At 43.9% G+C, this 15,515-nt stretch overlaps 1 protein-coding gene across 5 annotated transcripts in view; it reads right to left on the reverse strand.

The window, feature by feature from the left end:
- The window catches only part of N4BP1 (NEDD4 binding protein 1), a 178,208-nt gene extending 162,980 nt beyond the window's left edge, over positions 1 to 15,228 (reverse strand). For 3 of the 5 annotated variants that reach the window (XM_078670539.1, XM_078670542.1, XM_078670543.1), the window contains exon 1: positions 13,962 to 14,258. In XM_078670539.1, coding sequence (XP_078526665.1) covers positions 13,962 to 14,174 — 213 coding nt within the window. In that variant the 5' untranslated portion in view covers positions 14,175 to 14,258. Of the gene's footprint in view, positions 1 to 13,961; positions 14,280 to 15,094 lie in introns of those variants that run through there. The other 2 variants (XM_078670540.1, XM_078670541.1) reach the window with 2 other exon arrangements.
- Positions 15,229 to 15,515: the final 287 nt, after the last annotated feature.

The following is a 15,515-nucleotide window of genomic DNA, read 5'->3' on the forward strand; positions in this document are numbered from 1 at the left end:
AACTTCAGAAAAGGACAATCGATATATCAGGGGTGAACTTATTGGGTCTCAAATACTGAGTCATGTCCCACCTTGAGGCTTGCTTCCCTCGAGCGGACAAGGCACAGCAAGGTTCACCATGCAAATGCGCAAGCCATTTTGGCATAGGGAGATCTCGTCCTAGAAGTTTAAGACTGTGGGCAAAACTGCACACGTTTATACCAATCGTTACTCAGGTTGTCAGTCCAACAGAAACACACCATATGTAAGAAAATGAGTGTGGGGAGAGGGAAGAAGGCACGGACAATAGGAGGGAGGGCGGGGGGGTAAAGAAGGCACGGGCAGCGGGAGGCAAGAAGGCACGGACAACGGGAGGGAGGCGTTGTAAAGACACCAAAGCATGTTGTGCCTGCAGTAAGAGAAACTGGATAAAGAAAATAGTGCTTACAGACTAAATAACAGCTACCATGTAACAACTAAAGTAAAAGGGCCAGTCACCATGGGAGGTGACAAATGAAGAGGAGGCGGTGCTAAGGAGGGACTAATAAGACTACTTACGAATTTAGAAGCTAGCATTTAGGATGGCCAACGACAAAAGCCAATGGCAAATATGGGCGCAGAGCCTTTCAAAATGTTCTCCCGTTTCACATCATCCAAACATATCCTCACTGCATTCACTGCAAATCAACAGACCCATGGAGTGCACAAAGTAGGCTGGCTGATGGAGACACCTGGCTACCCCTGGTAGTCGTTCTTGGGGAGACTCATGAGGTGGATCAACATCCAAGGCAACTTCTCTAGTAGATCATGAACCACCCCATCATGCTGATGCTCTGACTCCTCAGCTTGCAGGACCTCACAGGCGGCTATTCAGGATCAGGGGGTTATAGGGAAGGACCGCCGCCATAACTTGAAGTACCAACAAGGGGACAGGCAGCTGACAAATGGCATGCTAAGCCATCCTGGCAGATGCTTGTGCAGCACTCTCCTTTTGCTAACAAGAAAGCTTGAAAAGATGCTGCAGTCTGAATGATTTCTTAAAGGGTGGTCTAGTTGAAGATTTTCTCCGGGATCAGATTGAAATAGTGAAGGTGTCCCAAGCGTTGCCAGTTACAACTGGCAAGTTAGCTCAGGAATAGGATACTGATGAAGATCAAAGCTACAAAAATAAGAGATGGGAACAGATCTCACGTATGTGAACAGGATGAGAAGGGTGGAAGCAGCAGCTGACGAATGCAGAAAGAGGCATGTACCTATTTATTTGTTTTACTTACGATACTTAAAGACAATAAGCCTATTAACAGGGCAGTGGGGAGCTTCACACAACAATTCAATTACAATAGTACATCAGATAACTTTCAATAGTATTCTAGGGCAGTCAGAGCAGCTGCTGACAATCAAGTATGTGGAAGTGCATTACGATAGGGTATAGTCTGAAAAGAGCATTTTAAGACTTTTTCTGGAGGTAATATATTTTGACATGGTTCTTTTGGATTTTATTATCTGGTTCTGAAGTCTGGTGTATAGGCAGGCAAAACTGCCTTTCAAAAGTTCCCCCATAGTTTTCTGTCTGAGTGTACGATAATATTAAGATAGAACTCGACGGTAGCAAGGAAGGCTAAGGATCTGGTTGATCAGTAGTAGATGAATCCTATTTGACTGTGCTCGCGTTAGGAGGTGCAGAATAAACCCCTGTCCAACTACCGCAAGGCAAGAGGTGCGGGTGATGAGGTGAGATGGCTTTGGCAATCTACTTGGGCAGCTTTGTTAAGGTGATTGGTTATCCTGAGATCAAAGAAGTCAAAATATCACAAAATGAGAGATTTCATTAAGAAATGGTGTAAAGTTAGAAGAGAGAGCCCCAGACAGACGTATGGACACCCAAATATAGAGGAGGGTGGCCCAAAAGTTAAGTCACCGCCACCTTCCCGGAGAGCTGGAAGCACGCCGAGATCAGCGCCCTCATGAAGAAACCTCCAGCGGACCCCACCGATCTCAAAAACTTCCGCCCCATCTCGCTCCTCCCTTTTCCTGCTAAAGTCATCGAGAAGATCGTCAACAGATAGCTGACCGCCTTCCTCGAGACGAACGGATCCCTCGACCCCTCGCAGTCCGGCTTCAGAGCCAACCACAGCACCGAGACCGCCCTCATCGCAGCCACCGACGACATCCGGACCCTGCTCGACAAGGGGGAAACAGTGGCCCTCATCCTCCTGGACCTCTCCGCTGCGTTCGACACGGTCTGCCACCCCACCCTAGTCCAGCGCCTCAGCAACATCGGTATCCAAGAGAAGGTACTGGAGTGGATCATCTCGTTCCTCGCCGGAAGAACACAAAGAGTCCGCCTCCCCCCGTTTCGCTCCGAGGCCACCGAAGTCATCTGCGGCGTCCCGCAAAGATCTTCACTCAGCCCCACCCTCTTCAACATCTACATGAAACCTCTCGCAGCCATCGCACGCCAGCACAACCTCAACATCATCTCTTACGCCGACGACACCCAGCTGATCCTCTCCCTCACCAGAGACCCTGACACCGCCAGAACCTGCCTACACGAAGGGATGAAAGACGTCGCCGAGTGGATGAAGGACAGCCGCCTGAAACTGAACTCGGACAAGACGGAAGTCCTCATCCTGGGATCTTCGCCCTCCGCCTGGGACGACTCCTGGTGGCCCCCAGCCCTGGGCACCGCACCCAAGCCAACCGCCAACGCACGCAACCTGGGCTTCATCCTGGACCCCTCCCTCTCGATGACCAGGCAAGTCAACGCCGTCTCCTCATCGTGCTTCAACACTCTGCGCATGCTTCGCAAGATCTTCCGCTGGATCCCGACCGAGACCAGGAAGACTGTCACCCAGGCACTCGTCACCAGCCGACTGGACTACGGAAACGCCCTCTACGCCGGAACCACAGCCAAGCTACAGAAAAGACTCCAGCGCATCCAGAACGCCTCCGCCCGACTCATCCTGGATGTCCCCCGACACAGCCACATCTCCAGCCACCTGAGGAACCTGCACTGGCTCCCCGTCGACAAGAGGATCACGTTCCGGCTCCTCACCCACGCACACAAGTCTCTCCACGACCTGGGTCCCAAGTACCTCAACGACCGTCTGACCTTCTACACGCCCACCCGCCAGCTACGGTCCACCAGCCTCGCCCTCGCAGCCCTCGCAGCCGTACCACGCATCCGAAGAGCCACCGCCGGAGGAAGATCCTTCTCTTACCTGGCTGCCAAGACTTGGAACTCCCTCCCCATCCACCTTCGGCTGACCCAGGACCATCTCGCCTTCAGGAAACAACTCAAGACCGGCTGTTCGAGCAGTAGCATACCCCTCCCCCCAAGCGCCTTGAGACCCTCCCGGGTGAGTAGTGCGCTATACACATGGCATGATTGATTGATTGATTGATTGAGGGAACGTCAAAGTACTCAGTAGGACTGACTGGCCATGTAAGAAGTAACCCAGAAGAGCTTAGTGCATGGGATGCCCAGCGCAGACTCGATTAACCGTACAAAACCATCTGCACTGAAAGAGGCAGGAGTCAAGGGAAAAAGTGGGGTAGACAAGTGGTTGTGGTGGGGATGTGGTGAAGATGTCTGAGAAGTGAACGAGCACCAACTCAGTTAAGTATAATCTGTGATTGACTGATTGCAGAGAATTTATACCTAATACTGTAGGACGGGTGACGATAAGACTGTTGAGAGCTAGTCATTCGAGGATTTCGGAGACATGAGAAAGGGGAAAGAGTTGGAGGGCAAAAACATCTACTAAGCAGTTAGTGGGGATGCAAGCCATTGTGACGCAGGGCTGGTAGTTGCCAGCAAGAAGAAAACATATATAGATAATGTAGTTGCAGGGACAGTGATTCGATAGTGTAGGATTAAAATAGTTAGTTGGACATATGAAGCCTGTGCTAAGAAGAGAGTGCGTTGGACTGGGGATGTGATGTTGGTTAGAGATTAGGGTAAGGAAGAGGTATAATACACCGATGGGGGATGGCAAGCAGTGAGAATTGGAAAGAACACTCATGGTTTACTTTTTGAAGAGAAAGTTTGCAAAGTGATTAGGGGAAGCAGAGATTGTGCACGGGACTGCACAAGGAACACATTGGGCGTCCGAATACCACATATTGGTAGAGAGAGATAGGATCAGTTTGGGAAACAGATTTGGTTCCTAATGTATGTGTGTGTTGCAAAATTTAGGAACAGGGTTTCGAGAGTATGAAATTAGCATACTCCAGTATGTAAAATACACATACTGAAGCTACAGACAAAGTTTAGCGTATGCTGTAAAGTGATACAAGCTTACAAATAGCAAATGCATCAAAGATTATGCATGTATTCATTAAAGGGGCTGCTTAGAATGATAATGCGGGCCTCTTCGGAGTAGGGGTGCAGCAACCCATCAGGGGACTCCCATTTAGCCCAAAGCCAGTGAATATTTGAGATATGGGCGATTCTGGCCTTCATGACATTCTGCAGGCGGCGTGGGAGGGACTTCATTTCATATAACTTTATTGGGGCTGCCGGCGTTTTTTTTAATCTGTTTTTAGAAAACGTCATGAAAGTTCCTCACGCGGTTCTCAAGATAAACAAGGCGGAAACTACTTGGTTCTTTACACCTAGTCACAAGGGGCTGTGACATATAGCTGTGTCCACATGAGCAGTTCCTGCTCTGGCTGCCTTACTTTGTTTACCCTTTCACGTGTTCGGTATTACCCAATACGTTGATCACGATCAAGGTATTGGGTAATACCGAAACGCGTGGCTCTATATCGCCTTTATCCGTTAATGAACAGATAAAAAAGGAAAAGAAAAATTGCAAAAACCTGCCGGAGTGCGATCAGAGTATTCATCTGTTTGCGCGTGGTTCTGCCGCAGGACTCCGCAGCCACAGTGAGCGCTGCCATTATCCGATACAGTGGAACCAACTTTGGAGGATAGATATATATCTCAGAAATTAGAAGACTCAGTATATACACTTTACTGGTGAAGCAGCCCTGCTTAGAAAGGCCGGTATTGACGAAAGTAAACTTGGCACATCATGGTCAGTTAAACAACCGAGACGAGCAGGTCATTTGATGGCAAATAGAAGTACTCCCCTATGACAACACATTCCTAGTCCAAATTCATTCCCATCGGTGACTGCACCATTGACAGGTCTTGCCTTTAGTCTTTATGAACAAACATGAGATGAGCGTGCATCAAATGCACGATAATGCACTAAATGTCAAACCGACGGCAAATGTGACCCAAGTCCTGAACCTAGGCGCTACAAGCGTGCACACAGTAGGAGCCGCTCCACAGTCAGTGCCCCCGCACTCCGCAACAAATATGGGTCTCGGAAGCAGAGAAGATACATGGCAGTTAGAAAGACAAATTGAAGGGAAACGCATACATTTTGACTACAGTAAAGAAATAGTGAGGTGAGACAATCTTTTTTTCTTTCAGAAATACAGGTGATTGGCAGGAAAAAGGAGGTGCATCTTTGACAATCACTTCTAGAATTACTCGGCTCTCAGCATAAAATGACCAAAAGGTGTTATTCTACAACTTGTTAGATCGACCTGGTAAAGATAAAGAATAATAACAGAAAAACAATGTTCCTTAGGCGAATTATTTCAGCTTAACTTCACAGTTGAAGAATTGTCACTACAGTGAACATAAATTTCAATTTTTCAAGAGAAAATACAAATAGTAAATCATTTGTTTTTATTCAGTCATATTCATCCTAAGTCATAAGAATATGTATAACTTGTGAAAAAAGCAAGGACCCCCTGTTATGGATAAATATCCTGGGACAGGGCATACAATATATGTGAGATAACAATCCCAGGCATACAATATAAAGAAGTGGCACAATAGACAATGGTAGACACACGTGTGCCAAGATTAAAATCGTCTTTTTGGCATAGGATCTAAGTAAAATAGGATCCTTCTCCTTTAAGAAACCTTAGAAAAAGGAAGTGAACCAATAGTTATCCTCCTCTTATAAAAGGGCTCTAAAAAAGAGCGCGAGTTCATTTTCGTGGAAAGCGGAAGCGATAGATGGTATACGTGGACACACCGCATCTCTATGCTTTGACCGGTAAGCGTGTTATCTTTCCCGCACTTCACGTTGAATCCTTAGAAGTGCAGCAGCCTCTTTTTTGTAAAGTTTATGACACGATCCTTTCCTTTCGTTTTAAACATCTAGATGCGCCATATGTAAGGGTTAGTAGCTGCGGAAAACTAACAAAGTTATCACCGGCTCTGATACATCCACTTTGCGCGATACTATCGGTAAGAATGCAACCCTGATCTGTTCGTTGTAACTGATTTAGATGACGGTGTTTTTAAAGTTGAGCCGTTTTCTCTGTTTTCATTTAACTAGAGACATCGTGCACAAACCCTTTGTGCTTAGAGTGAACGATTATGTCGTCTGAGCTGGATGCCTCTAGCCAGAATTAAAACCATCACGAAAAAATATTTCACTTTTTAGGTAAGCCGAGGTGCGCTTGGAAACTATGACTGTATGTGCACTTTTTGTGTGGGTTAGTGACCCCTTATCGTTCTATATTTGTAGAAATCGTCGAGGATAATTATATTCCAAACTTGAAGATATCGGTCTTCCGCTTTCCCACATTAATAATAAACAACTTGAAAATAATGGTAAGAGAGGCCACTTTTCTATAAAATTAGAATACTGCCAGAATTCCGATGAAGGGTACTTGCTTAATAATAATGTAATCGTATAGGCGATTGTTAAACAGGGAACAACATCGTTTTTGTACACTTATAAGGCAACTATTACGTATATAATATATTAGACCATTAGAATAGACCTGAACCTTGGTTAGTTTAAATAATAATGAGTGAAAGCAAGCTCAAAATCTGAATATGTAATAGTTAATGGCCCTGAATTATCACCTTTTTACCCACAGATGTTCAAGAGACCATTTTTGATAGTTTGAATTTTGTTCATCTAACCCTATACCAGCCAAATTACGTGTTCATCATTTGAAAAATCTTTTAAATATAAGGTAAGACCCTTTGCGACAATATACTCATTCTGTAGTGAGTTCATCATTTGAAAAATCTTTTTAAATATAAGGTAAGACCCTTCGCGACAATATACTCATTCTGTAGTGAGGTCCTTATTTGTGCTATATGCTCTTATACTGGGCTGAGAATAATCATCTTCAAACTAGATAATATATTTACTTCAAACTTATGTACATCTGGTCTGAAGGGAATAAATAACGAGTAGGGCTTAGGTTGGTATAACACTGATTTCTATGATAAGGGCCTTCCTTAGTTCTGAGCCCTCATTATGGACATCATTCCCGGTTCATTGATAGAATATAGGACTATTTTCCTCTCCTGAAAGGTTGACTAATATCTTTTCTTTTATCCTTTTTCTATTTTTTATGCTTTGGTCTCCTCGCTAAAACTTTTTCATCTTACTGTCTCTCTCTGTAGGTTGGTAATTAATAAATCACCTAGGATAGTGATGGAACATCATTGACTTATGCAGCAATTTTTATTTTTCAACAATCATGTATCAATGGATAAATGTCAAATATATGTATGAATAAGAAAGATCTATACATATTCAATGTTTGTATGATAGTATATGTGTTTAAATGCTATATACATGCATTCTCCATTTGTGTCTCTTTGTTTGAATAATCAGTAAGGCATAGGTATTTTTTGACAATGTATTAAATGAAGAAGCAGTACATCAGCTTGTTGAACAGAATAAGTGGCAATAGAATGTTGTTTGGCAAATCTAAATACTAATTCAATTATCCTGCTACAGATTGAAGGAATTATGGAATAAAACATTTTTATAATCCTCTTTTTTCACAGAAATATGATGGTTACAGTCCTGATGAAGGCATAGTGTGTATGTCGAAACGCGTCGACAGGAAACCATCAATTCTTCAAATAATAATTTTTACTGTGACAACATATGTATTAGTACAATGTTATTTTATCAATTTGGATCAATGTATTGATTTTTATTATATGTCTTTATCATATTAAACATGTATTTTTTCATATTGAATTAGTTGTGTGTTTGCCATTGTCTATTGTGCCACTTCTTTATATTGTATGCCTGGGATTGTTATCTCACATATATAAGAATATGTATATACATTATATTTCAATCCACTTTCGGCAACACAATGGTATACTGTTTCCTCAGTTTTTACAAAATATATACAGTACCAAAAGACACTTTTGTAATGGATATGGACAGTATTTACATATCTTCCATAAATACAGTAATTTTGCACAAACTATATACAAAATTCCAATTCAGTCAATGCTGATACTATTTACAAAGAAGTGTTGTTGCGTCGACGTTTCGGTCTCATACAATACAATATAGCGAGACCATCATCAGGACATAGGTTGCACCATGGACCTATAGTGAAACAATGTAAATAGAATCACAACTATGTCTGTACATACTCTTGAAAACAAAATCTAGATTGCCTGCCCACACCAAACCGAATGGTGAACTAATAAATAAATAAAAAGTGCCAACAACTGTGTCAAGGGACTAAAATGTCCTATTTACAAATGTTTATAAATATTTACAAAGTGGCCATGCCCCAAAACGACATGCACCCACACCGTAATATCACCGTGAGAGGGAATATACATCCAAGTCAATACTCACAGAAAACCAATGGAAAAGACTCTAATCCTATTGGAAATACAACAAACAACAAAAATGTCCGAGTTGACTAGAACAAGTATACAAAGCAGTGTCCAACAACAATTTTTTAGCTGACAATAGAGAGAAAAGCAGTCAGGTCGTACCTTTAGTAGTATTGAGTAGAACATTCAGTTCAAGGGGCACTTGAATCTGCTCCGTCGTATCTGTACCAAGACAGAACCACGAGGGACAGTAAGGCTCAAATTATCAAGTGAAATGATTAGAGAAATGGGCGGGCCTCAGCTAGGTATTCTGGGAAAACGCTAGAATCTGTTCGCGTTTTTACAGACTACTGCTGAAATATGAGTGCCGATTTACTCGCACTTTGGTAAGTTATACCCCGGTTCTTTCAATCCATTTCTCTAATCATTTAATTTGATCATTTGTGCCTTCCTGTCCCTCGTGGTTCGGTCTTGGTACAGATACGACGGAGCAGATTCGAGTGTAAATAGTGTCAGCATTGACTGAATTGGAATTTTGTATATAGTTTGTGCAAAATTAATGTATATATGGAAGATATGTAAATACTGTCCATATCCATTACAAAAGTGTCTTTTGGTACAGTATACATTTTGTAAAAACTGAGGAAACAGTATACCATTGTGTTGCCGAAAGTGGATTGAAATATAATGTATATACATATTCTTATGACTTAGGATGAATATGACTGAATAAAAACAAATGATTTACTATTTGTATTTTCTCTTGAAAAATTGAAATTTATGTTCACTGTAGTGACAATTCTTCAACTGTGAAGTTAAGCTGAAATAATTCGCCTAAGGAACATTGTTTTTCTGTTATTGAACATACCCAGTTCCTTGGGAATATTGGGTCGCCCTATTGAATTTTGGTAAAGATAAAGGGCACAGCCAGTCTTGCAGGTACACAACGGGGCCAATGCAAGTTTCCCTAAGTAATCATTTAAAAATACATGCATGCGAATGTTGCATTGGTAGACTACTATAGGAGGCAGCTGGGTGGTTCCAGAGAAGTTTCGCTGGAACCGTCTCACTTTCTGAATACTATTGTTTTTAGTAGTTAATCAAAAAGGAGGGATAAGGGATCTGAATCTCAGTTTCATTCCCCACAGGAAGTAGTAAGTTAATCAATAGAGAAACGGACACTAGTTACACCTTATGACCATTGGTACAAGGAATGAATCAGAGTAACCTCAATAAACTCTATGTCTTGGTAGGAAAAAGGTGCGGTATATCTGATTCGTCCGCCCCGCAATAGAGTTGTGGCAGTTATCATTGGTTACTCCGAAGTAGTGATTTTGCCAGCCTCAACCCGAGGCGCCTCTGGTCTAGGGTGCAGCGTCCAGAGAAAATGAGTGAAAAAGTGTGAAAATAAATTGTACAAAAAAAGGAAAAAATAGTTAAAAATGGTAAACAACCCAATGGATTTTTAATATAGGTTGCTTAACCATAGATTATTAAAAGTAGATAATACTCCTTTTTAGACCAAGTAACTGGATCTAGCAGTATAATTAAGGCAAATACGTTGACATGTTTCAGCTCCTTGGGCCTGGATGGGTCCATGGAGCTTTCGTCAGGACTAACAAACAAACATAGAGGTTCATACTCACACAATTTGTGCAGTATTTGTTTCTGATATGGACACTTTTTTGATTATATAGTAGAGAACTACTCCGGGGCAGAGTCAGCACAAGGCAGGAACCTTACACGCACGCGGCTCTGGGCTTCTAAATTTAAAAGCGGAACCCCGATGAAGTAGAGCACTCCCTGACATAAGATTGTGAAGGAGTAGTTCTCTACTATATAATCAAAAAAGTGTCACTTGCTTTTGTCACATGAGCCGCTGCACTGCGCAGTGACGGTGGTCCAGCTCTCCAAGTTTAAAGGCAGCGTGAGAACACTTGTTAGTATCACGCCGACCTACGGGAGGGCCCCTCCAACTCCCCAAAAACAAGGCAACACTTACCTTGAGCTGAGGCCCTCTGCTTCTTTGGACCAGCATTCTGGTGCCTCCTGGCTCGCTGTAGAAAAGAAAGAAAAAAAGCGCCCGGGGTGGCGAGAGCTAGAATCGAGGAAAAGCAATGGTCGGACGGCTCCTTTAGTTGCTTAATCGGTCTGGCCGCACCCCCCCCCCCCCCAGCGGCTCCTGAGAACTCTGGCAAGACAGCAACTAAGCTTCTATGCTTCCCCTCAGCAGCCACCTCCATTCACCATGGGAGGGGGGGAGCAGCTCTAATATTGGAGCACCCTGCAGTCAGTATCACCTGCTGCCATTAACAGCACATATAGCGCGGACTTTACCCAAAGGTGTCAGAGAGCTATACAATAGAACCAGTTACGTTACATGAGAGAAATGTTACAAAATAGAACGTTCCAAAAATAAACAGAAGCGGTAGAATAAAACCATGTAGGCAATAACACAATATCAAACACAGCAATCAAAGGTAACTTCCTGGAGGGGTCTGGGAATGAGGGCATTAGTTCTGAAAGTGTCTTTGGAAGAGAAGTGATTTGAGGTCAGCTTTGAAAATCTGGATGGAGGTGGTGGCACGGAGCAATGGCGGAAGAGAGTTCCAGATTCTCACCACATTACCTGAGAACAATTGAGCCATCGATCTTTCCTTTTTTGAAGGAGGGGGGCTAGAGTAGAAACATTTCCGCAATCCGATAAGGTCTCAAACCTCCTGACACTAAGTTTATTCGCCAGGTAACGATGGGAGGAATTGTGCAAAGCTTTATGGGTGACGCATGCAGTTTTATAAATAGATCTTGCCTCGATGGGAAGCCATCGAAGAGAAGACAGGATAGGAGTAATGTCACTTCGTTTGGACCCTGAAATAGAGTGAGCTGCAGAATGGAGGACGGATTTGAGGGGGGAGAGGTGAGATTTGGGTAAGCCAGTCAGAAGAGAATTGCAGTAATCCAGTCTAGAAAGAACTAGCGATTGGACCAATGTTTTTATGTCTTGCTCTGGGAAGAACAGACGGATCACCAACAGAAGGCGCAGCTGGTAACGTGCGTTCTTAGCGACGTAGTTGCTGTGGAAGATTAGGCTGAGTCTTTCGTCCAGTATGACACCTAGGCATTTAGCACTGTCGACAGTGATGGGTTTATTGTTGAGTAAATTCAGCGATCCATCCAGGATTGAACCAGAGGAGGGGAGAGTGAGATAGCTACGAGGAGGAATTCAGTTTTGGTGGGATTGAGAATGAGTTGGTGAACTAAAATCCAGTTGTGAATAAAGTTCAGAGTAGAGTTGAGTAGTGAGAGATCGTGTGCGGAAGACACCTTGATGTAGATTTGAGTGCCATCCGCTTAGAGAGGCTAGTGGACCCCAGATTTACGTAGGAGGTTCCCTAATGGTTCCAGATAGAGATTAAACAGAGTGGGTGCAAGGATAGAACCTAGAGGGACACCTTGACCTACTGCCAATGGAGACGAAAGACTGTTTGCTATATTGATCATTTGGGATCTGTCCGAGAGGAATGAGGCAAACCATTTAATCACTGACTTCCACGCCCATTCTCTGTTGAAGAGCGTTAAGGAGGGTGCTGTGATTAACAATGTCAAAGGCTGTAGAGAGGTCAAGAAGAATCGGAAGGCACGATTCCCCAGAATCGAGTATATGCAGCGCATCATCAATCACTTGCAGTAGGGCTGTTTCAGTGCTGCAATTTTGAATGAAGCCAGACTGGAACACGTCAAGGAGATTATGGTCCATATATGTTGTTTCGCAACACATTTTTCTGTGATTTTAGAAATAAAAAGGGAGGTTGGTGATGGGGTGTAAGTTGTTGAGGTTGTTCGCATCTGAGGAGGTTTTATTTTTTTTTAGAAGAGGGGTAACCTGTCGTGTTTTGAGGGCAGCAGGGAGGGAGCTTGACTGATGAAGAGGTTAACTAGTCTCGTAAGGTAACATATTAAACCATGGTTAAGAGCCAGGAAATGCTGAGCGTTAACAAAATGCTTGCGATGGGAGTTTTCTTGCATCCTTATTTCACTAGTACCCCATTTGGCACAGTTGGTTTGTGCCAACCATAGCCCCGACCACAAAGGAGTTTAGTATGCCCCAAGGCTTGTGTGACTTGGACAGCAGGACTTTACTACACTTCCGGCTGCTGCGAATGTGAAAGAGGATATGGCCCGCTGAATATCGTGCTTGCAGTAGAAGAATCTCAGTAGAAAAAAATAGAACAGGTCCTGTATAACAACCAATTAAAGGGGCCAGTAGCCATGGGAGGATACAAATGACTACATGGCTGTACTAAGGAGGGACTAACAAGCCTCGTAATCAATCAGTAGACAGCATTTACAAAGTACAAAGACACAAGCCAATGAAAAATAAGGGCGGAGAAGTGGGCGGAGCTTCTCTCCCATACTGAACTACCCCAGATCGGTTGATCTTAAAATGGGCATGGGAATTGATTTTCCTTTCTAACATTTGGACCCAAGGCACCCTTGCAGGAAAAAAAAAAAGAGAAAACATGTGGGAGCTCAATTTTTCTGAAAGAGATAGGGGGGGGGGAGGCAAAGAGGGGAATGCTGAAAGAAGCAGAAGAGATAAACTGTAGGTAGGTCATGGTTATTTGGAGCAGTCCAGCCATGGGTTAAGTAATTATGGATGATGCAGGCACACTGGTGGAAATGGGTATTGAATGCTTGCACACACCAGATGCTGTGCAAGAACAGTCTCGGTGCAATACCTGTTCAAAATGTGAAGGGCCACCAGGGTAAAAGACAATGCGAAGCAGTTAGGGAAGAGACTCATTTAAAAATAAGGTGCCCTTCTTGAGAGAGTAGAGGAATGACTATGTGGTTCAATCACATATCGCCATCCCCGATTTAAATGAGGGACGGAGTCCTTGACATGTTTAACTAGAAATGTCATTTTTGCTTTATCTCACACAAAACGTCTTCTACTCCAATGCACGTAATCGGCGAAATTAATTGCCCCAAATTGCTTTTTCCCTAAATCTCCTTGCAATTCCCAAATGCTGGCGAGTATGCAACATGTTCGGTTTCTTCCACGTGAATCACCTTAAGTTTCTTCCAAGTTCCTTCTACAGCTGCGTCTTCCTGCCAACTTCACATGTTCCTTCACCAGCTCTGCCTGACTGTCACACTTCTCCATCAACACTCTCTACCCACACACCTCGCCCAAAGACACCCATATCCTCCCTACATTCCATACGTGGTTTTAACCTTCACTGTTGGCACCCCGGCTCCGCCGTTGGCCACTGCTCCTCGCCCCAACTCTTGGCTCCCTGACCCAATGACCCCTCTACTCAGTTCTCCTCACCTTAGCCCTCCGCACTGCTTCGCTGGCGCCTCTCAGCTGTACCCAGATGCGCTGGTCCCCATCTTCAGGTCCATACATAGGGAGCGGATCCAAAGCCCCCAGCACTGTGAGCGAGACCTCGAATAGTTGTTGAACCCTCGGTCGTTGGCACTCCAGCGCCTCAGCCCTTGACCCTGGGGCGGTGAATTCGTCCTGCACCGGGTCGCCCGCCATCTCGGGCGCGCAGCCTGTAGTCAGCTGCTCCTGCCGTAAAGCACCATCGCCCCGCGACCACAACAACTTCAAACCCTGCTCCGCCCAATCACGTCATCAGACGGAACAGAGGGCGTCACCCGGAAGAGATGTCTCTAGCGTCTGCTTGTTTTTTTACATTATTTTTTAAGTAAACAATGCTTTATTGATATTCGAATTCGAGTGACATTTAACCATATACCCCGACTCGAAAGGGTATGATTTGGGTACCATATCGGACAGCACGCGTTACAAATATAAAATAATACATGGCAACATTTTAGACGGAAGTGGGAGATTTAAAAAAGATCGAGATGTTTTATTTTTCTCCATTGATTCTATCGAGGCATACATCGGGTTTATTGTCATGTATGGGACTTCCAAGTATGCTGCAGGATCGGAAAACTGAAAAGCCGATATACGTTTTTCCCCTAACTGTCTAGCTGCCAAGGTTTCAGAGTGCCGTGTGAGACATTTTCATAATTAATTTCAGTGTAATTATGAGTGGTATTTCAACGACTATGAGTGACACGTTCTTGCGAGCAAAATGAAGCAATGAAGATGATTGAAACATATATCAGAAATGACACCCATTTGAGCAACAAGAAATTCTAAGAAGATCTCAAACCACCAGAAATGGTGCAAAGCAACAGAAATGGAAGGGCTCTCAGTCATGGCCTGACACAATATGTTCTCTCATTGTATAGTAGATGCTCATGTGCTGTACTTGTCCCTCCCTTCCACAGACCCAACGGGTCATTTCCAAGCCCCGCCATCCTTTGAAGTCGCACACTGCAGGGCATAAAAACTGCATCGCAATTTAACAGGGCGCAGTGCTGGCAACGTAGAACCACCTTCATACAAACTATCCCCGGGGCCATACATCATTAAAGAACACATACCTAACCCTCGTGCTGGGAAACAGAAATCAGAGGTTTTTGCCAACCTACGGGATGGAAGTGTATTTTCTCAGGAAGCTTTTAGAGGTGTAGTGAAGGAGAAGCTGCCTGTCAGCTGCTCAGCCCATGACCAACTGTCACTCTGCCTCTCACAGTCCCAACATTCCAAGGCATCCTCAGACTCCAACATTCCAATGAGTCAGAGCACAGACACTGGCTGAGCAGGAAAGGTAAAACACCTTACAATAAATATGCAGGATACTACAAAGTATTTTATAACACAGGGCCGCTGGGAACACAGTTTGAGCACATGAAATGGCTTGAGGTACACATCATAACCAGAATAGAACCCCTATGTTGTATGTGGGGGTAAAAGGAATTTTTAAACACCCCCTGATACTTAATCAGCATATTTTCATGTGCT

The sequence above is a fragment of the Lissotriton helveticus genome, chromosome 12 (assembly GCF_964261635.1).
Source record: "Lissotriton helveticus chromosome 12, aLisHel1.1, whole genome shotgun sequence".
Classification (NCBI taxonomy): domain Eukaryota; kingdom Metazoa; phylum Chordata; class Amphibia; order Caudata; family Salamandridae; genus Lissotriton; species Lissotriton helveticus.